Here is a 22871-nt window from a genome sequence, read left to right as displayed (position 1 = left end):
GCCTTAATCCTTTCCAATAATTTCTGTTTTGCTTTTCTTTATATTCCTTTAAAAATCCAAGGTAAGAAATTATCATTCCCTTTCATGTAATTCTTATACAAATTGTACTCTCACTTTTTGCATCTCTTGCTAATTACATGATGCTATCTACACTAATCCTATTCAGGAAGAACTGATAACTTCCCTTCAAAAAAAGGATGGAAACTTTGCATAAATTGCTTAGCACAAAGTTAATCATATAATGCGGAGAATAAAGAGGCTCCAACAGCTATTATATGACTTATCAGCTTCCCTAAAAGGGTCAGTTGGTCTATTTTAATAAGACTAATTAAATACCTTAACAATATCATTGAAATTTCGTGAATGTTTCAATAAATTACAACCTTCCTCTACATATTTTCATTCCTTAATCTCACTTAAAATGCAAAGAACTATATAAGAAACCAGATACTCAAGAAGGCCTCTCAGTTAATTCTGATTAAATGGATTAAATGAAAAAAAAAAAACAGACCACTAGAGACCCCTGACAATTAAAATTACAGCCCTCTAAAACAAAGTTAATCCTCTTACTTCAATATTGTTCTTAGATTTCTTTTTCCTTCAGGTTGTACCTATAGGTTTTCCCAGAAGGTACTTTTATAGTCACAAATGCACTGCAAACATTTTGAAGCAACATATGCCCAGTGCTAAGCCCAGGCCACATGGACTTACTGCACAGTATGCAGTGAAGTTACAACATCTTCCTTTAGTACAAAGTATTGCTTTTGATAAACTAACGACTATTTATTTACAGCATATTTAATAAAAGACTAATATGCAAATCAACCAAACAGCGGAACAACCAGTTACTATGACAAGCACTGACCACCAGGAGACAGACGCTTAATGCAGGAGCTGCCCCATGGTGGTCAGTGCACTCCCACAGGGGGGGCGCAGCTCAGCCACAAGCCTGGCTGATGAGCACAGCGGCCCACCTCCAAGGGCTCCCGGACTGCGAAAGGGCACAGGCCGGGCTGAGGGACCCCCACCCCCACCCCCACACATGCATGGATGTGTCGTACACTGGGCCTCTAGAATTTGATAAAGGAAAAGTCCTTTGTTCCTGCACCCCATTCTCCCCGCCACAGCTCATCCAGTGACAAGCACTGCACAGCAAGCTTTTCCACTTTAGCACCAAGTGATGGCTACAGTCTGATATACTGATGATTCTACTTGCAGACGCATTAGCTGTTGCCCAGTTCACTGAGCAGCACTTTAGGACTGAGAGAGGGAGGGAGGGAGGAGGTGCAGCATGATGAAGAGACTCAGGCTGCCCCAGTTCCAATCCTACCTCCTGCTCCCAGTATGTGAACCTCAGCAATTTTACCTCCAAGCCTCAGTCTCACCACCTGTACGGTGGAGAAAACGGTTCCTGCATATGCTGAACACAGGCCCAGAGCAAATCTGGAATACTGAACTCACTCCTAATCTTCCTCACTGCCACTGTTCTTCAGCAATGTGCACTCTAGGAGACAGACTCTCACTCAGGACTGATTTCCAAGGAGGCAGAAGTACAGGCTGTCAAAGAAGGCACAGCCTGCTTGCTGTGAAACCCTCATCTGGGAAGTCACCTACAGACAACCCACAATCCGACTCCAAGCTATTTGCATACAACCATGTTCACACAAACCTAGAAACAGATGTTTACAGCAGCTTCATTCGTAATAGCTGAAGACCAAAATAATCCAATGTCCAAATGGGGAACGGATAACCAGTGCATCCTTACAATGGAATCATATTTATCAGTAAAAAAGGATGCATTTCTGGCATGTGCAACCAGGTGGGTGAGTGAGTCCCAAGCGCACTGTGCTAAGTGAAAGAAGCCAGACTGAAAAGGCGGCATCCCACAGGGTCCCAAATGCATGGACAGTTCTGCGGACTGGGCACAGAGCGGAGGCTGCCGGGCTAGAGAGGGGCAGCAGGGGAGTTTCTGGGGAACAACACTGCTCCCAGGCCTAACCATGCTAATGACACAACTGCACACACTTGTTAAAATTCACAGGCTTGTACATTAAAAGGACTAAATTTTTTAAATAAAAAGAAAGCCTAATATTTTGGAAGAAGTACTTTCAGGTACCTTATAATAGAATAGGGCCTCTTTCCAAATTTATCTTAAAAATATGTCTGAACAGAACTATGGGTCTTCAAGAACTCTGGGAAATAAATATTAACAAAAACAACTGGTGTGCTCTGCAGGACACAGCACTAGAACAGGCCACAGAGATCTTCTTGAACACACAGGAGCCCGGAGACTTTGACATTCTGTGTTGTTAATATTTCACTGGGTGAATTACTGAATTACAGATGGGCAAACTGCATTCCAAGTTTAAGTCTACTATACACGCAACTATACACCTGGGCAGGATTTCTGGAAGGTTTTCATTTCAATCTAACAGCTTTACTTAGCCAAACATCAAACAAAATAGTTAACCCAACATCGTACTATGCAGTCTTTACAACAGGGCTGTATGGCTCAGTGGCAATACAAGAACTGATCTCAGGATTTCCATGAGCATCCCCAGCCTTTGAGAGTTATTTGTGTGGATCCTACTACGCCCTATCTCTACCAGCACACAACATACGCTGACAGGACACAGTCCAGTCGAAGGGGTGCTACGCTTTATAACCTCCACATTTAATCACTGTTACAGTGTTTAGCTGCTCCTCTTACTGCTGCAGATGGGAATTCACTGATATGATTAAATTCGATGGTATGATAATATATGGTAATCATGATTAATCAGAAACACACCACCAAATGGAGGACGGTGGGTATTATGTCACCTGCATTTTAAAGTGCATTCTCTCCATGCAAGCCTGACAACGTCTGACAGCTGGAAGAACCTTATCCCACATTCCCTGCTACCACTCCTACATCTGATAAAATGCCCATCATCCCTTCCCCGCTTTAACTGCTAATCATTAGGAGGCAATACAGGCGAGTGGTAACAACAAGACGGGTTCAAAAGGAAGGCTAGTGTCCTAGATGGAATGATGCCGGGTTCACAGCTGCACGGACCACAATCAAGAAGGAATGGAATTGGATGCAGCAGTCTCATCAAACACGATTTGCATGAAACGCCACAAAGAACACATCCAGGAGCTGTCAATCACTACCACCTGGTCCCATGCAACGCCCCCCCCCCCCAACACCACACAAACATAGGGATACAGAATGCAGTCAGACCTACCTGTGAGAACTGTGCCTACAAAGGAAACACCAACGGAAATCTCATTTATTGGGTCTACCTAAGTAGTAATGTAATTGCTAAGAAAATTAATTTAAACTGAAAAGTGAAGTCTTTTTTAACATAACTTTTAGTTTTAAAATAAACCAAGATCGCCCGGGCGGTGTTGCTCAGTGGTTGAGCATCGACCTATGAACCAGGAGATCACAATTTGATTCCCAGTCAGGGCACATACTCAGAATGCTGGCTCGATTCCCAGTAGGGGGGGTGTAGGAGGCAGACAATCAATGATTCTCTCTATTCATAGATGTTTCTAACGCTATCTACCTCTCCCTTCTCTCTGAAATCAATAAAAACATATTTAAAAAAATAATAAACAAAGATCACTAAGAAATTATTTAGCAGCCAAACTACTTAGTATTTAAGTGGCTACCTTTGAAATACTAGCATTTCCTGACATAGCAAAGCAAAAGCAACGACTGAATAGGTTTTAGAATACCCTAGGACAGTGATGGCGAACCTTTTAAAGTTTCAATAGCACTGTACGTGTGCGCCCGCACGTGGTATTTTGTGGAAGAGCCACACTCAAGGGGCCAAAGAGCTGCATGTGGCTCGCGAGCTGCAGTCTGCTGACCACGGCCCTAGGTCAAGAAACTTGACAATGTGAGTGACTTGGGAATGATTCCTGTACTCAAAAGCAGCAGTTGCACTGACACTGAAACCAACTAGCGAAATCTCAAAGCTGCATTTTCAGATATCATTAATAGAAATTTTCATCTTACTTTTTAAGCAGGTAGACTTTAAAAACAACAACCATCTCTTTGAGGACAAACATGTAACTGGAAAACATACTTTTACAAAAGGAAAGGACTTTACATTTAAGAACAAAAACATCAGGAAGAGCCTTTGTGGAAAATGAAACCTATTAGACTAATATGTAGAACAAAAAACATTGGGAACTGAAAACAGACTTCAGACACAAAGACAGTGTCTCACATTAGGTTGAAAACACTGTCTCATATTAGGTTGGCCAATCTCAGTGATTTTTAATTTAAAAAGAAGAGGCGTTATCACTTAGCACAATTTCTAGGCATACTAGTTCTAAATTAAGAAGTTCTCAAGTTTTTATGAGATTGTCAAACAAAATGAGCTTTTAAGAAAGTAAAGTTTCCACTTTTGGGGAAGAGAAGGAAAGCCATGGCATTAATACCAACTGTACCCCAACTGTGCGCTTGTCAATGTGGAAATCTAGTCCTATGTCTCCTGTTTCTTCTACTCGTTAGTCAGTTGGTTAGAGCTGAAGTCCATAGAGTTAAATGCACAACTTCACATCTGTATTCTTAAAAACAAAAAAAGTAAATAGGTAATATATACCCACTCTACACTACTCCGTTTATGAAGTCTCTAATAAACAGCACGATGACTCAATACTAACTTCCTGTGTGCACTTACTTAACAGCTATTCACCTGCACCAGCCCAGGTGGCTCCTCCCAGCACAGGACAAATGGGACTTCACAGAGTACTCTACAAACCAGGTGCTCAGGAAACGAGTTGGCAACAGGAAGCTGTCAACAAGAACATCACCTCTCCCAGGAGCAATGGGAGCTCACTGCAGGGCTACAGCTTGGCACAGAGCAGATCCCAGTGACCTTCACTCCTGCTCCACAGAGTCCTGTAATTTCACCCTCTGTGTAACAAGAGGTGTGCTGATTCACACATATCCTACGATGAATCTGAACTTAGGCTTCCTAACTTGAATGTTTTATCAATTTATTTTGTGAGTGAGCGTGTTCATTTTACAAACAAAATTCAGTTTAGTGAGTGCTGACCAAAGTCCCCTATTGGAAAACAGCAGGACAGAGCCCACAGGGTACAGGGCCATCAGTAAGACATCTCCCAGGGGCTGTGGAATCCACAACACTGTCTCCACTATTTATATAATAGCATTCAAGGGAGCACTGGCTTAAGGACGAGAACTGGGCTTCCTTTAACGGGGCTGGGTTCGTTTCAGCACTATGCAGAGCACATGGCGTGAAAAAGAAATTCACTAAAAGTTCACAAACCTACATTCACATTCATCGCAACAAGTTTACCCTAGTAGTACAAAAGGGAAAAATAGTATTACTTAAAAAAGATCTGGCATAAGTAAAACAAGAGAAGATGACCTAGAATTAACCTCCTGTCCCAAAATATTTTGATGGACATACAGTAAAGTATGTTTTTAAAATAGATTCCACATCTGATTATTTTCTCTGCAGGAGACTGATTACAGAAATAAACAGAGCTCTGCATTTTCAAGCACCAAAGTTCACTACTTAAGACCTAGCATTTCCGCCTTTAAAAAAGATACATGTTAAACAGCAGCAAATAACTGAGCTGAAGAAAACATTTCTCAAATTATATCACCCACATGACCTTGTCCTGGTGCAAATATTTCCTGTCATCCAAGCTCAAAGCAGCCTGACAGGACCAGCACCCTCAAAGCACCGTGTAACTTACACGAAGTTCACCGCCTCACAAAGCACCTTCTCTTGTTATCCTCTGGTACTCAAGCATTTGCCCAATCAGAAAGTACAAGTGGATGAAAACTACAAATGATTATTCTCATTTTATATAAGTAAACTAATTTTTGCAAAAATACTGATTACATACATTACTTTGTTTTTCTTCGACTTCAATTGCTTTTTCACGTCAAATTTTATCACTAAAATGCAAAGTTTATAAGTCCAATAATAATTTTAACACAGATGCTCACAATCCCAAGAAACAGCAAAAAGAACTGAAAAAGCTAGTGCTTTACAATAACTAAGCAGTTAAACAACCTCACAGGAAAGGTGTATCTAATGAGTAAACACATGCAAGCTTATCCTGGGGTAATGCAAGTATTAACCTAAGCTATTAAGACAAACACGTGGAGTAGGAAATTGTACTATGTACCACCTGACTTTTAAATACGTAGTTTTTAAAACTTAATAAGTAACTTAAAGAAAAATTAGCAAAGATAAAAAAATAAAATCAGTAAGAATCCGTTTTAGAAACCATATCAAAATCCATAATAACTATAAATCAAGGAACTTTCTAAAAAAATAAAAACTCTGACCCTTAAATCCAATACTGACTTTATTTTTGAGTAACCACCTGATTGTACATCTAGATCCTTCATTAAAATTTTTCGATAGCCTGACCAGTGCGGCTCGATGGTTTGAGCATCAACCTATGAACCCTGATCCCCAGTGGGGAGCATGCAGAAGGCAGCTGATCAAAGATTCTCTCTCATTATTGATGTTTCTAGCCCTCTTGCCCTCTCCCGCTCCCCCTTCCTCTCTGAAATTAATATCTTTTTAAAAAAATAAATAAAAACCTTTTGCTAAATGCCATCGACAAACACACCTACTGTAATATCAAAGCTAAAGTCAAATAGGTCCTTCAGGTATTTCCTGAAAATCAGGTTTCTAGCCTAGCAAAATATTTGTTTTACATATAAATCACTTTAAATTTTATGGTCTGATCCATTTTTTCCAGCATTGTTTTCACAAAGACCATGTCCTCACTGATTTAATAAAACCATGAACCACCTACAAATCGAATCAAAATCTCAAATATACAAAATTTACTTAAACATATACAACTCTTTAATGGACATTTTTCTTCTAGTTAAGACATGCTGGAAGAATGAAGAGTTATGGAAAGTACAGGAAAGTGTGTGTGTGCTTTCTTTTAAAGATATTTTAAAGACAAAACCTTCCTTTTAAAATATAAAACCATCCCAAGCTGGTGTGGCACAGTGGTTGAGCACTGACCTATGAACCAGGAAGTCACAGTTCCATTCCGGGTCTGGGCACATGCCTGGGTTGCAGGCTTGATCCCCAGTAGAGGGCGTGCAGGAGGCAGCTGATCGATGATTCTCTCTCATCATTGATATTTCTATCTATCTCTCCCTCTCTCTGAAATCAGTAAAAACATGTTAAAAAAAATGTACATATACGTGTGTGTATAAATATATATGTATGTACACATCTATAATACTAAAAGCGTAATATGCTAATTAGACTGGACATCCTTCCGAACAAAGCTATGGCGGGTGAGGGCCAAGGCCCTTGCACGAATTTCATGCACCGATCCTCTAGTATATACATAAAACCAATGGTCATTAGGACTTTCGAGGTTTTTATAAATAGAGACCTCATCCTTATTCCCTAGAATGCCACATACATACCCACATGTACACAAATGCGTATGTGCTCATATACACTTAGCACAAATTATAACAAAGCAAGGCCCTTCCTTATTTAACATCAGGCAATAAATAAAATCAAAATTCATATTCTTTAAGTGAAAGGCATTCCACTGATGATCCTGATTCAACAATCTTACAGTTAGACAAAATTAATCCCATTCTCAAAAATCCATTGACCTTAAGCTTTTAATAAGCATTTTCCATTGCAAAAATTATGGTCAATATTTACAAATCTTTAAACTTATATTCAGTTGGACCCACTTGTATTTGCTATATTAATATTTCTTAATAAGTGTGTGCTCACTGTCTCGGGGCAGAAGAGCAGCTGCTACTCACTGGGAATCTCTGGGGTCCCACCGCAGGTCTCTGTTGGCTCGGGACTGGCAGCAAGGGCACTGTGGAAAACACCTCTCATTAGAAACACGTTGTGCTCACACCCAGACCAGCTGCTAAAGGAAGGCAACAGACTAAGAATAACATAAAGCATATACGATGTGTACAACATAAAACACATTAAGTTTCCATCAAGAGAAAGGGAAGGGCTTCTGCCTTCACACAATAGCACAAAAAGAAGCTTACATTTCAACTGTGAATTCCCATTTAGGGTTAAAACATTTCGCAACAAAAGAACAACTTACTTTTTTTCACTTCCAGGTTACCCAGGCTATCCAATCCCAGGCATACCTCTGACTCCACTCAAATACAAATTCAAATCTAAATCCTCTGGAGTCATGAAAAGAGTGAGAGGGAACAAAGGTGAGAGTGAAGCAGGCAGAGCAAGGGAATATAGCAGCTCAGGGTGCCATTACAAAGAACAACTACTATGCTGAGATGTTTGTTTTGTTTTGTTTTGAAACAAGCAGACTCCACTGACCTATCAGAAGGACAAGGAATCACTTTTCTAAGGGAGGAAGCCAGATGTTAGTTTCACACCTGGGGCTAGATCGGGTATGTTTAAGGTATATAAAACATGTGCGATCTACTGATCGGATGTGGGGGAACCCCAGCACCCAAGTGGTGACAGCTGTGAGTGGCAGCTATACCTCACTAAGATGTGCTGTCCCATCACCTGGGAAACTCTCAGAGTGTCAGGTGTTATGGTCTGGTCTGTGGCCCTCTCCTAAATTCATATGAAGTTTTAACACCAGTAACTCAAAATGGGACTGTTATTTGGAAAAAGAGGTGATTATGGTAAAATGAGGTTAGGTGGGTGAGCCCTAATCCACTGTGACTGGCTGGTGTCCTTGTAAGAAGAGATCACAACACAGACATGCACAAAGGAACAACCAAATGAGACTACATACAAGCAAGAATAAGAACAAAGCTCATAAATTAGAAATATAATAATATTTTAAAACAGCATATTTTAAAGAAATTTCTGGCAAATGAGAAATATAGAAATGATACAGTTTAAAAGTGAATCAAAACTGTTTTGAAAACAGAGTGCTAAGATGCACTCACTGGCAGTGGTTCTCAACCTTCCTAATGCCACGACCCTTTAATACAGTTCCTCATGTTGTGGTGACCCCCAACTATAAAATTATTTTCGTTGCTACTTCATAACTGTAATGTTGCTACTGTTATGAATCGTAATGTAAATATCTGATATGCAGGATGTATTTTCATTGTTTGCAACCCACAGGTTGAGAACCGCTACACTGAGCCTTGTAATTAACATCACACATCCACAGGTCCACTTAAAGTGAGAGTGTAACTGGATGGACCTGTAAAACCACTTGATCAAAGCAAAGTGTAACTGAAAAAACTTATTTTGATAAAATGTATAAAAGATTGAAGTACATCCCTCTCGTGAGAGCCTAATCCAATGAATCAAAATTTCAAACTAAGAGTCAATTTGCAAGGCTTCCTATAAAATAGCAACCAGCCCCTCAATCTATGTAGCTGGCTAAAGGCTCTGGGTACATCGATTATATACCTGAAGCAAAAGAGTAGAGCATGAAGCGGAGAAAGAAAGTACCTCCGACCTCAAAAGATTATCATGAAAGTAAAGAAGAAAAAAACTACACATTAAATAATATAAAGACAGCATTTTTTAAACTACGCACCAAATTTTTAAACATTTTCTTAGTAAACTGTAAAAAGCCTCCAGATGGTATGGTTCAGTGGTTGAGCGTCAACCTATGAACCAGATCAGGGTTCGATTCCCAGTCAGGGCACATGCCCGGGTTTCAAGCTCAATCCCTAGTGTGAAGCATGCAGAAGGAGGCCAATCAATGATTCTCTCTCACCACTGATGTTTATCTCTCTCCCTCTCCCTCCCTCTCTGAAATCAATAAAAGTATATTTTTTTAAAAGTTAAAAAATAAATTGTAAAACACAACAGGAAAGAGGAGAAAAAGAATAAACGCTGACAAGAACATCTGAGAACAGGTGTGACGCACAGATCGAATCCAGCCAGGCCAGAAAGAAGACCTCAGTCAGATCGCCAGGGCATCTGCGACCTGTCCTCCTAGGGGCCCTGCAGGGCACCTGGTCTGCAGGCAGGAAGACAAGTCTACCTATGAGAGAACTTAAAACCTGAACTGTTAACAGACCATTCCAGTTGAACCTTAAACTCCAAGTATTTGATATTTAAGACTTACAACTTCTGTTGTCCCATGTACCTAATGGATTAGATTAGCTTTCGATTCACTGCAACGGTTGTAATAGTGAACACCTGAAGAACACGTTGAATTTCCATCAGAACTGGTTAATTATAATTTTATGGAACACTTCATCCTCAAAAAGGAAATGTGTGCCATCAAGAAAAGATATGCACACGCTGGTACCTTTTACATGTACCTTCTACCTGCCTACAGCTCCAAGAACCACTGGGTTCCTCTCTCTTACCTGTGCAGCAGGCAGCTAGATACCAAGCCTCTCTCAAGAGGAACTGCTTTCTACTTAAGCTTATTCACTCACTCTCTCCCTACACCAGCAAATCTCAAGATCAAAGGTGTGTCAAGGAGAAGGAATGTGTGGCACAAAGCCCCGGCTTCGTGGTGAAAACCATTTAGCTTGTTCTGGTGTAAAACTTGCTGGCAAGGTGATGAGCACTCACTGAGTCTGCATGAGCTCTGGGTGCCAGGTCTCATCTATGCCCATCAGGCTGCTGACTCAGCAAGACACACACCCTTCACACCTGGAAGACATCCCGAGTTTCCCTAGCGCTCTCCCACTCTGCATGTCCTACCACCACTTATTTCTATCAGGCCACACCAATCTGTGCACCTCACCAACTGCCAGTCCTCCCTCACTGTGCCAGGAAATACACAATACCCAGTGCTGACATCAGTAACATCTTTCCCACAGCTTCATTCCTGCGGGGGCACGTCCTGGGTAGCCACCATGGAAAGGCCTACTTTCCTGCACCCTCCTGGCCCCCATGAGCATGTGTTGGTCCCTTCCTCCCGCAGCTGCTAGAGCAGACACAGGTAATGTGCTAATCACACAGACTATAGCATGTCCTGCCCTGCAAGACAGTGAGGGCACTGAGTGATTCTAATATATGGTGGGGACCAGCGAAGGGGTCAGTCAGGGGGTCTGGGACCGACAGCACTAACACCCGACCTTCCAGGTGTGTCAAACAAGAGCAATCTCCTGTAACAAGACAAGGACACTGACCCTCCTCTGCCCCCCTACAGCCCTCTGCTCCAAGGCCACAGCACACTTCACAGCGCCTCCAGACCACTGGCCCTCTCCACACTCCAAGTCCTATCTCAGGCTTCTCCCCAAGTTCTGAGACTTCTCAACCACACCTTTGGAATTGCAAGTTCTCAGCCACCAGAACCCATGCTGGCCTCAGCCTGTCCCCTCCCTGCTCTAACGGAAACCTAGCTGTCGCAAAGGATGCTGCTGTTTCCCTCCCTGCCTTCCCCACTGCCTCTGGAGGCAGAGAGGGGTCCTTCTTGGCCTGAGTGCTGTTTCCACCCAAGTGTTCCACACTAGCTACCTGATTCCACACCAGCAGCCTTCTTCAACTCTTACCTTCCTAATGAAGCCAGCCCAGCCCTAGCTGCTCCATCTGTCAATGCACTGGCATCCCTAACCTGCCACAGAAATCCATGTGTTTGTGGCTGACTGTTAGAGCGCAGCACCATGATTGCAAAAGCTTGTCTGTCTGCTTCGTGCACCAACATAACCCAGTGCCTGAGACAGAAGCATTGCAGCCCATGTGTGCTTGACAGAGGCATAAAGGTGTGCTCCTGCCCCAGTCCGTGTGGCTCAGTGGATAGAGCATCAGCCCAACTGAAGGGTTCCAGGTTCGATTCTGGTCAAGGGCATGTACCTCGGTTGCAGGCTCAATCCCTGGCACTGGTCAGGGCACCTGTGGGAGGCAACCAGTCAATGTGTCTCTCACACATCAATGTCTTTTCTCTCTCTCTCTCCCCCTCCTTTCTTCTCTCTAAAAATCAACGTTAAAAATACCCTCACCTGGCCAGCACGGCTCAGCGGTCAATCTATGAACCAGGAGATCACGGTTCGATTCCTGGTCAGGGCACATGTTCAGGTTGTGGGCTCGATCCCCAGTGGGGGGCGTGAAGGGGGTGCAAAACCTAAAGAACTCGCTCTGTTTCAGAGTATGATTTCTCCACAAAATGTGTATGTTGGAATGCTAACAAAAATTAAGAGGCCAACAGTAAAAGTGATTTTGTTTCATATTGCCAACAGAAAAGTTAAGCACAAAATGCCTTCAAAAACCTGATTTAAAAAAAATACACTTTTTCATTTAGAAAAAAAAAGGTATTCAAAATGAAATAAATATATATATGTGTGTGTGTATACATATATATATATGAAATCTCTCCTTGAGTGAGGATTAATAAACAAAAATAGATGTGCTCCTTCCCAAAGGCATGAAAACAGGTTCCTTGGGCCAGGAAATGGTAACATGAGAGGTTGTCACTTAAAACTCATGACTACAGGTGAATCTATGTGCATGGGTGCATGCGTGCACGCACAAACACACACACAGACACAAACAGCTAACATGGGGACTCACAGAGAGCACCTGATTCGGACACGAGGAAGCACCCTGCTAACTCTCCACAATGCCTCTCCTGCCCTCCAAATTCAGTGCCTGCCACCCAATCAGAACCGAAGATACACATTTGTTAGTAAGCACCTGGCCCGTGAGTAGCAGGAGTCTAAGTGGGTGGGGAAGACAGCAGGAAGCCAAGTTACCCTTGCAGACTGGAGCATGACATCTCTTTGGCCACAGCAACAATAAAGGAGACACATACCTTGCACGGGCGTCACCACCGCTCCTTTGAAGTGGGGGTTTATGTGGATGTTCTTGGGCTGCTGTGGGGTCACGGGTGGAGGGGTCATCATCACCCTGGGCGCCTCCATCTGGGGTGGCACATGCATTCCTTGTGGAGGAGAGGGGTGGTGCGGATGCTGCAGGGGCAGCAGGGGCTGCAGGGGCTGCTGCTGGAACAGGCTCCGAATGGGCTGCTGCTGGGGTGGCGGTGGGGGGGGAGGCTGAGGCTGGGTTGGAGGAATTAATCTTGGAGAGTGTGTCTATGATCACAAAAAAGACAAATTCGCAGGAATCAACATCTAAAAACAAAGAAAATGACTGGTGACATGTTACAGACTTATGCTGACTGAATTGTAAAAGTTAGGAGTTAGAAGTAAGTTCACAGTAACAAGCTGTACGAGACAGCAGGCAAGGAGGCTGCTCCCCCTGCCCCACTGGCTCTGCCATCTCACCATGCGCTCAACCTCAGGGCAGGTGGGCAGACGTGGCAGTTCAACCAGCAGAACTACCCCCAGTGAGCCATGCCCCACACTGAGAACAGACCCAGGCTGCCCCGCCCTAATGCAAGGCTGCTTGCTCTGTGGCTGTCCCTTATGGAAGCAGGTCTCTTACTAGAACTTTCTTCACAAGCGATTGTAACAGAATTGTTTTTACTGCCAAATACTAGAGGACGGAATTTATAAGACCACATATGAAATCATTAGAGACTATAAGTACACTTCATGAACTTCAGCTGCATTCCTACTACTAAACTTTATTTCCAGACTAAGTGATCAACACAAAATGCCATACTCACAAAAGCATATTTTCATTTGTTCTAGTTTTAGACTCAAGAAAATTATAACGTTACCACCACAGGAGGCTGTGTGGGGAGCAGCGCAGGTCTGTGGTCCTTCATGCGGCCCCTCTCACTGTTCTCTCTTCTCTGGTCCCCCATTCCACGACACATTAAAGGACCTCCTCTCCTTCCGCCCCGCCTTGAGCCATAGCGGCCCTGCTTATGCTGGCGTTCTCTTTCTTCAAACTCAAGCAACGCAGCTTTGGCTTCTGCTGAAAGCTCTGTGTGGAAAGATGTGCACACGTTAGAAACATTCAGAGCAGGAACAAGACTCACAGGGAGAACACACAGAAGAAATACGTGACAATAACACTCTGCAACAGGAAGTGCTTCCCCACAACAGGCAACTGCATCAACGGGAGCAAGCACGACACAGTGGCGATCCCCACCCACTATTCGATGGGGGCATGCTCTGCCTTGGAATACAAGTGCCTCCTGTGTACAAAGACTGAAAGGTATTTTCATTTGGGACCACTAATGTGCTAAGGGAGCTGAAAAAAGGGGCTCATGTCAAAGTTAGCCACTGCCCATCAGATGCCAGGCAGGTGCCATCACGTTGGCCGACAGCACAGCTCAGAACCCGCTCCCCAGTCACACCCAGCACAGCTGTCCTAGTGAAATCAGCACAAGCATTACTAAGACACAGACACAGAGACTCAGAAAAATACATACAACAGAACAGATTCCTGACTCTTCTGATCTTAAAACTATTAGTGAAATCACTCCAATGTCAAATAATTGCCATTAACCCCCGGCCCATGTTGCTAGTGCAGTGATGGCAAACCTATGACACGCGTGCAAGAGGTGACACGCGAACTCATTTTTTTGGTTGATTTTTCTTTGTTAAATGGCATTTAAATATATAAAATCAATATCAAAAATTCAAATCTTTGTTTTACTATGGTTGCAAATATCAAAAAATTTCTGTATGCGACATGGCGCCAGAGTTAAGTTAGGGTTTTTCAAAATGCTGACACGCCAAGCTCAAAAGGTTCACCATCACTGTGCTAGTGGTTAGAGTGCCAACCCTTGACCAGGTTAGATTCCCGGTCATGGGGTCAAGAGCACGTACCTGGGTTGCAGTTTCACTCCCCACCCTCCCGTCCATGGGCGACAACCAACCAGGCCATGTGCATGTGTCTCTTTCACACCGATGTTTCTCTCTCTCTCTTTTTCCCTCCTTCCCTCCCTCCCTCCCTCTGTGAAAAAGCAATGGAAAAAATATCCTCATGTGAGGATTAACCAAAAATAAAAAAATAATTAATGTTAATGTCATACAAAATGGAAAACATTTACTATTATCATTACAAATTTTTAGTTTTATAAAGAAAGAAAAAAATCTTTGCTGGGTGAAGAAAGATTTATATGCATGCCTTCTGATGAGGAACCATGCCAAATGAGAGCAAAATCTCCTAAGAGAAAACATATTCATGCAAACATTTGTTGGACACCAGTATTAGTAGGTGCTCACCTGTCTCACCAACACTTCAGGGCAGTGATTTTCAACCTTTTACATCTCATGGCACATAGAATTAATTACTGAAATTCTGTGGCTCACCAAAAAGTATATTTTTGCCAATATGACAAAAAAAGGTATAATTTTGATTCATTCACAGAGACAACCTTTGTTGTGTTGGCTGCTGTTGTTTTTTATTTGACAGTCTAAGGAAAAAGAGGTTAGTGCCCTGACTAGTCAGTATTGCGTGTTTTTAAAAATCTTGCTGCTCACTCATGGTTGAAAATCAGGGCTTAAGGGATACGAAACACACAGACTCTGTCTCTAAGAAACTTCAGGTGGCACATTATTCTAAAGTCCTAAAAGAAAAAAACTGACGGACTCAAATATGGTTCCTTTATTTCAAAATATTATCTGAGTTGTGGCATTGTATCTTACATTAATAAACCGCGTCCTGAGAAGCATTCTCATGCCTTCTTCCACAATGAAGGGTCCATTGTAAATATTACCAGTTTATCTCCTACCTTGGAATCCATAGTCATCTCTAAACTCTTCCAAAATCTCTAAACCACACTTCATCCCCTTGAAATGGTTTCTATGGTAACCCCTCCCCTTCAAATGAACCGAGGCCCCATTCGAAGGAATATTTAATCTCTTCTTAACAAGCACAGACTTTTACTCTAATCTTGATGACATGATTGGTTCACATACACATTTTATGCGGTGAATCAGCAATTATTTTTCTAGTGGTTCTAAGTGTCAAGATTAATTTCACTATCCCCAGTAATAAAATGGTTTCAAATGACATCTTTAATCAGCAAGTAAAAATGCTTTCCTCCAATTGAGACAAGCTGTCACAAAAGGTCACCAAAATATGACAGGATGGAAATTACATTTGTATCTTCAACTGAAATGTTAATTTCCCTTTAAGTGTTTTCTGTACTATGTCCAGATTCTAAAGTAGAGATACAGCTCAATGTAACAAGTTTTACACTGCATTGTCTCTTTCTAAAATGTGCTTAAGAAAAACAAATTTACATACAAATAATTGTATAATGATTAGACTAATACATAATAAATAAGTATTTATACAATACACAGTTTATTTGGCAAAGTAAAAACAACACCCGGTAATCTGGTTTTTACACGATAACTGATCAGGAAATGTACACTAAGCCTGCAAACACAAGGATCTGTGCAGAAGCAGGGCAGTGTGCTGGCACTGGAGACCTGGAACTGCATGAGACCACAGGGAACATTTCCCCACAGATCCTGTGCCATAAAAAAATTAACCGAGGATACAATTTAAAAGAGAACATCATGCATCACAAGATCTTTAGGCTGAAGCAATAGAGCATAATTAAACATAATAAATGTGCCAGTGAAGCTTAGAATCTCATAAAATCTGAATGCCTACTCATAGGTAATGTTTTTAAAGCCTAACTAAAATAAATGTAGTCTTTCCTTCATTGCTCGCACGGCTTAAAAGAAAATCCAGGTCCACTTCCTAGGCCAGAAGGGCAGGCAGCTTGGAGCTTCTGTGCTGACACTGCAGGAAACTGGTGAAGGCCACTCACATTCTAGTGACGGCTGCTGGCATTACCACTCAAAATAGGCCATTCCTTACACAGATATGTTCTAGAAAGAGAAACCCTTCTCAACTGGGTTCCACGAAAGAAGCCCTAACGCATCCTTTGTGTGTAACAAATGAATTTATCACCCAATTATCAAGTTTTGCACCATTCCTAGGAAAACTGAGAAACACACATTTTCTGTAATGTTTAATTCCCAGAATCCTGGATGAGGGGAAAAGCTCACTACTTAAGATCTTACCCTAACTAAAAACCCAAAATTCTAATTCAAATCTGAATTCAAAATACAAAATCACCAGCTCTGTATTGGGCTCCACACCTGCCAAGACTATCAGATATGAATTAGTAGTCTTCCTTTTTAAGACTGGCATCATGTATTTGAGCGTGAAAATGATTCAACGTGGCGAAAGCACCTTCTAAATCCTGAAGAGAACTACTACTGCACATTCAGACTAAAGGCTCAGAAATGGGGGCGCCAGAGCTTCATTCCATCCTTCTTTTTAAAGTGTGGGGTGTTCTCAATATTAATCAATGATTTCACAAAATAATTATTTACATTCAAAATGCTAAAAGACATCATTTGACAAAAAAAATATGACATATGTATTCTGGTAGCAAGAGATTAAAACTAAAACCCATTACAAAGAGTAGGTAAATAGCTTTATCAATCAAATAAATGAGAGTATTTCTACACAAAACATGAAACTACTGTTTCCATCGCCACAAGCACACAGAGGAGCTGTAAAGTAATTTCTAGTTTATCAAATACTGCAGCGGCCTCTCTCAGTATCTTTCTTATAAATAAAACTAACCTTTTGTTTGGGGGATAGGAGTGTTCAGGTAATAAGGGAGCTCGCTGTTTTTAGGAAACCAATCTTTAAATGGACAGAAAAATCCTGCTTGTACCGGGAATAATCCTAATTCTTCAGTTTCTAGAAAATGTATGTTTCCTAGATTAGGGCTCAAAAATACAGAGCCAAGAAAGATACTTTCAAGCCCCATTTTCATTTGTCCTATTAGCTAACCAATCATTTTGCACCAATGCATTTAAAGCCCCCTTTTTAAGGGGAATGAATGATAAAAAGTCAAATTGTTTATGCTTAAGCCACAATGTTTCTAAGGACTTCAGACCCTCTCCCTGACATGTAAAAGGCCGACTTCCCCACCACTAATTCCAGCCTCTGGTTTCAGGATGGCATGACTATAAAGCTGCCAGATGCCTTGAAAAGGAAAAAAAGATTTACACAAATTCTGCAATAAAGGAAGTACAAACGATACTGAAAAGAACAAAGTGAGAAAAAGGTCCTGATAAAAAAGAGAAGCAGGAATAAAACAAACACAAAGTATGAATGCAGGCAAGCTGGACGTGTCACCATTGCCAGGCCTAGGTCAAGGTAAAGTGGACACGGACAAGATGACCCAGCTGAGGACCAGGGGCTATGCAAAGGCAGCAAGGGTCAGGGGAGAGTGACCCATGAAATCCACCATGGCCTATAGGGAACTGGCTACAGAGGGAAAGGTTCCCCCATTCTTAATGGCGACTATCAAGTGATTTCACAGCCTTAGCACATGCAGCTTCCACCGTTATTATGACTGAATATATCTTGTTCCCCAATTAATGCAACAAAGCCAATCCCAGCTAACAAAGCCACAGAAACCGGATAATTCACAACCACCCGCCCCCAACACGGGCAACCCTCCAACATGGCACCTAGGCCATTTCCCTACTGAGCCGCTGCCCAGTGCCCTCTAGTGTTCAGCCAAGGGTGCCATCTCGCCCTTGTCCATTATCCCAGCCCATGCCTGAGCTGTGTGCTCCAGCAGGCTTGCTCTGTAGAACTACCATCCTCCTGCTGAGGGTCCTTTGTTTTAAGATCTGCGCTTCATCTCCTTTTACCCAAGGCCAACTTCAAGTCCTTTCTTAGAAAGTTACACTGTCCTAGACTGACAACTTTATACCTTAACTTGAGAAAAGTCTAAGCAAATCTTGGGCCAAAATGTAGAGATAGAAGAAACTGTTAGGGGAAGAAGTGGAGACTGGTATGATTCTAGAACAATCTCTCCACAAAGTTCATTAGTAAAGTAGCATGACATGACTGGCTCATTCCTGTTAACTTGTGCAACTTGGGGACTTAGTGTCCTCACACAGAATTCCTATCTGCTCAGTTTATAACTGAAAATGGCTACAAATAATGGTTTTAAGAAGTAATAAAGGTAGTAACTAAGGGTTAGTTGACTGTTATTTTGACCAAGGCCAGAGAGCAGGTAGAACACTCTAGCCTTCCATCTTCCCATCCTCCTCCTCGGAATATGATACAGTATCCCAGAGGTTCTCAAAGTGCGGTCAGAGCAGCAGCATCTGGAAACGCATCAGAAATGCACCTGTGTTGGGCTCCACCCTAAATGCTGGGAGTGGGTCCAGGAATCTGTGATAACAAGCCTTCCAGGTGACTTGCTCGCTCATATTTGAGAACCACTGCTTTATTCTCTGCAACAGACACTGCACGGAACCGTGGGGAGGCTCTCTGTTAATCAGCCAAGCCTACTAAGTTGCAGGACTTGCTCAGAATGATTGTGTCTACAACAAGTCACCTTGTGTTTTTACGGAATGACTTTTATAGCACCGTAGCTCAGCTCTGTCTTCACACAGACCATCCCCCTTCTGATGGCATGCATAATAATCTACAAAGTCAACATTTCTTTACCTATTTGATTAATCATAATAGTACTATGGAGGAAGCTGAAATGGGAATGAGGAAAGATGGGAGACAGCCAAAAAGAGTTACCCAAAGTTTCTGGAATGTTCCTTCTCTCTCGAGTTACATCTGAGAGCCTAATAATTGTTCCTTCTTTCCTTTCAGTTTTGAAACGCAATCTTCCAGATTCTTCATCCTCATCATCTTCTTCATCTGATTCTTCTTTTATTTCCTTCTGCATTTCCAAAGTCTCCATACTCCCCTACATTGCAGACACACAAAACAAAGGGGAAAGTGAGTTCATCTCTTGAATTAAAGATTGAAAATATGTTATTTATATTTAAGATGTAAAATATCCTTTTATGAGGCAATGTGAAAAACTAAATCGATTCTAGGAGAAAATAATCTCAAACATTAAAAATTAACTTAATGTTAGAAAAAGATTATATTACTACATGTTGCTAATTACACTTCAGAGAGAAGAAACATCAATTCCAACAACCCCTTTGGGCCTGGAGTCTGATCCAGATTCCAGCAGAGTCCAATGTATTAACTAAGCTAACACTGGAGGTCCATGGGCTCACTCACTAGCATGTGACTCACCTTGTCACTTACCTCAGATGACAGTGCACTCCTTCCTTACACAGGCTGGGCATGTCCTGTAATTGCTGACCCAGCCCCTTGAATGTCTGCTGCCCCAAAGGCTCCCCATCTGCTAGAGGGCTGGTTTGTTTGCAGCCCCCAAAGTCTGTCCTTCATCACTCCCCTTCTGCTCGGTGCCTGTCTGCAGCTGGCCACCACCACCTACGGTAAGCTTCAAATCAGCAGGACTGGTCTTTTTCCTCAGTCACTGCTTCTCACTAAAACCAGCTTGTACCTTATATTTCATTACATCCCTATTCCTACAAAAACTCTGCCTGATCTAGCCCCCAAAACTAAATGTTTCTCGTCATCAACAATTCTCACTGTTCATTTTACTCATGTTCCTTTTGACAGCAATCGCTCTTCACCTCATATTAAGTCTTAGTGACCTACTGTTAGATACATACTGAGCACTAGATTCATTTAAATATTTTTTATAAACTTAAAAAAATTAACTTTATTTTCATAACTCATAATATTTAAATGTCTTTTATTCATAACAATGAAAAATGAACTGCTTCACCGGCAAATGTACAAGAAAAATATTAAACTAGCAATGCAATCGTTTTGCATCCTTTCCCCAACATTCCTGTGTAAGAAGATCAGCTACAAATGTACATACTCGTTGTTATAAATCCTACAAGTAGAGGCACATCTTCAGGAGCGCAAACGCCTGAAAACAGAATGACGAAGGTAAACTGTAACTTCATTTTAGGCCTAGTGATTGCAATACCACCTTTTGGTATTCTATTCACAATACTACAGAGCTTTAAAGTACTAAAATCTTGGCATTTTATTGGTCTGATACCATTATTTCTCTCTTATTCGATAGCTGAAACCAAAATGAGTGACATATAAGATGGATCCAGCTAGGTGTGTGCTGCACTACACTCAAACTGAGCGCAGGTGAGCTCATTCTCCACCTCCACCCACAATGTTCCAATTTATAACTTTTTAAATGTTTGTATTGATTTTCTTATTAGAGAGAGAGGAAGGGGAAGGGATAGAGATAGAAGCATCAATGAGATCCCTTACTAGGAATCAAGCCTGCAACCGGGACATATGCCCTGACCAGGAATTGAACCAATGACCTCTTAGTTCATGGATCAATCCTCAACCACTGAGTCACACCAGCCAGGCCACAATGTTCCAACTTAATGTTTTAACCAAAGACTGGGAATCTGATTCTGAAGGTCCAGATGGGGCCTGAGATTCTGCATTGCTAACAAGTGTGAAGTAAAGCCCACGTGTTGGTCTAGCAACCATCCCCTAAAAGGCCACAGAAGAGAAGAAGTGACTACCAACGAAGCAAAGACTCCATCACAACTGTCATTTCTAATTCAACCATCAACAGTACTAGTAGTAATAGTTCAAAGACTTTTCAAACAAGCTGAATATAAAATACTGGAGGCCCAGTGCACCAAAATCCATGCACTGGGGAGGGTGGGGAGGCCCTCAGCCTGGCCTGTACCCTCTCGCAGTCCGGGACCCCTTGGGGGATGGCCCCTGCCAGCTGAGGCCCGCTCCCTAGGGGGATCAGGCCTAAGCTGGCAGTCAGACATCCCTCTGGCAGCTTGGGAGCCCTTGAGGGATGTCTGATTGACGGCTTAGGCCCACTCCCCATGGTAAGTGGGCCTAAGACACAGTTGGACATCCTTAGTGCTGCCGCGGAGGCGGGAGAGGCTCCTGCTACCACTACTGTGCTCGCAGCCATCAGCCTGGCTTGCGGCTGAGCGGAGCTCCCCCATGGGAGCACAGTGACCACCAGGCGGGAGCTCCTGCATTGAGCGTCTGCCTCCTGGTGGTCACTGCGCGTCATAGCAAACGGTCATTCCACTGTTAGGGTCAATTTGCATATTACCCTTTTATTACATAGGATAGGATGGCAGAACCAAAACCAATATAGTTTATTCTATACCCATACCTCCAGCTAAGAAATCTAAAGAGGACCAAGGTGAATTGAAAACTGTTTCTTTGAAACAAAAGAAAGAAATAAAAGGACAGGCTGGAAATGAAGGATTAAACTGTGTTTATTAACAGGCAATAGATCATTCGTCTTTCCCCAATATTATCTAAACATACAATGCAATCTTCATCAAAATCCAAATAAATTTTTAGTAGATATTGACAAATCAATTACAGACTTTATTTGGAAATGCAAAGGTCCTAGAACAGCCTAAACAACCTTGAAAAAGAGGACAAAATTGGTGGATTTACACTACCTGATGTCATGTCAAAGTAATCAGGACATGACAGTATTGCCAATGAAATTTAAAAAAAAGAGATTCCAGAAAGAGATCCTAATTTAAGTGGTCAATTGATGCTCAACAGAAGCCCTAAGGTAAATCAAAGGTAAATCAATGGTAAATCAAAGTCTTTACAATAAATAATGGTGCAATGACTAATAAACAGAGGAAAAAAATGAATCTCATACCACACATACATTTCTTAGTTGAGATAGATCAGGGACCTACGCTAAAAACAGTTAATACTATTAAAGCTTCCAGAAGAAAACATGGGATATTATCTTTGCAACTTTGGGGTAGGCAAGGATGTCCTCGGTCACAAAATTAGTGTTCATCACAATAAAAATGTTCTACCCAGCCAGTGTGACTCAGCGGTAGAGCACTGATCAGAAACCAAGAGGTCACCCATTCTATTCCTGGTTAGGGCACATGCCCAGGTTGTGGGCTCCATCCCCAGTGGTGGGGGCATGCAGGAGATAGCTGATCAATGATATTTCTCTTTCATCAATGTTTCTATTTCTCTATCCCTCTCCCTTCCCCTCTTTAAAATATATTTAAAATAAAATTTCTGCTCATGGTAAAATACCTTTAAGAAAAGTAAAAAACAAGCCACAGGCTCAGAGGAAATATTCGTTATATATATAGAGAGAGACATACTAGTAGAGACATATAG

At 42.0% G+C, this 22871-nt stretch overlaps 1 protein-coding gene across 1 annotated transcript in view; it reads right to left on the bottom strand.

Moving 5' to 3' along the window:
- Positions 1-22871, bottom strand: part of RBM33 (RNA binding motif protein 33) — a 140833-nt gene that overhangs the window by 52648 nt on the left and 65314 nt on the right. Inside the window, exons 7-10 of the mRNA XM_006767157.2 lie at positions 19401-19572; positions 13579-13787; positions 12709-12988; positions 7802-7860 (exon numbers count right to left, since the gene is read on the bottom strand). Coding sequence (XP_006767220.2) covers positions 7802-7860; positions 12709-12988; positions 13579-13787; positions 19401-19572 — 720 coding nt within the window. The remainder of the gene's footprint in view (positions 1-7801; positions 7861-12708; positions 12989-13578; positions 13788-19400; positions 19573-22871) is intronic.

Source organism: Myotis davidii, unplaced genomic scaffold (assembly GCF_000327345.1).
Source record: "Myotis davidii unplaced genomic scaffold, ASM32734v1 scaffold1182, whole genome shotgun sequence".
Classification (NCBI taxonomy): domain Eukaryota; kingdom Metazoa; phylum Chordata; class Mammalia; order Chiroptera; family Vespertilionidae; genus Myotis; species Myotis davidii.
Note: the sequence above shows the minus strand (reverse complement) of the source record. Positions and strands in the feature narration are given on the sequence as shown.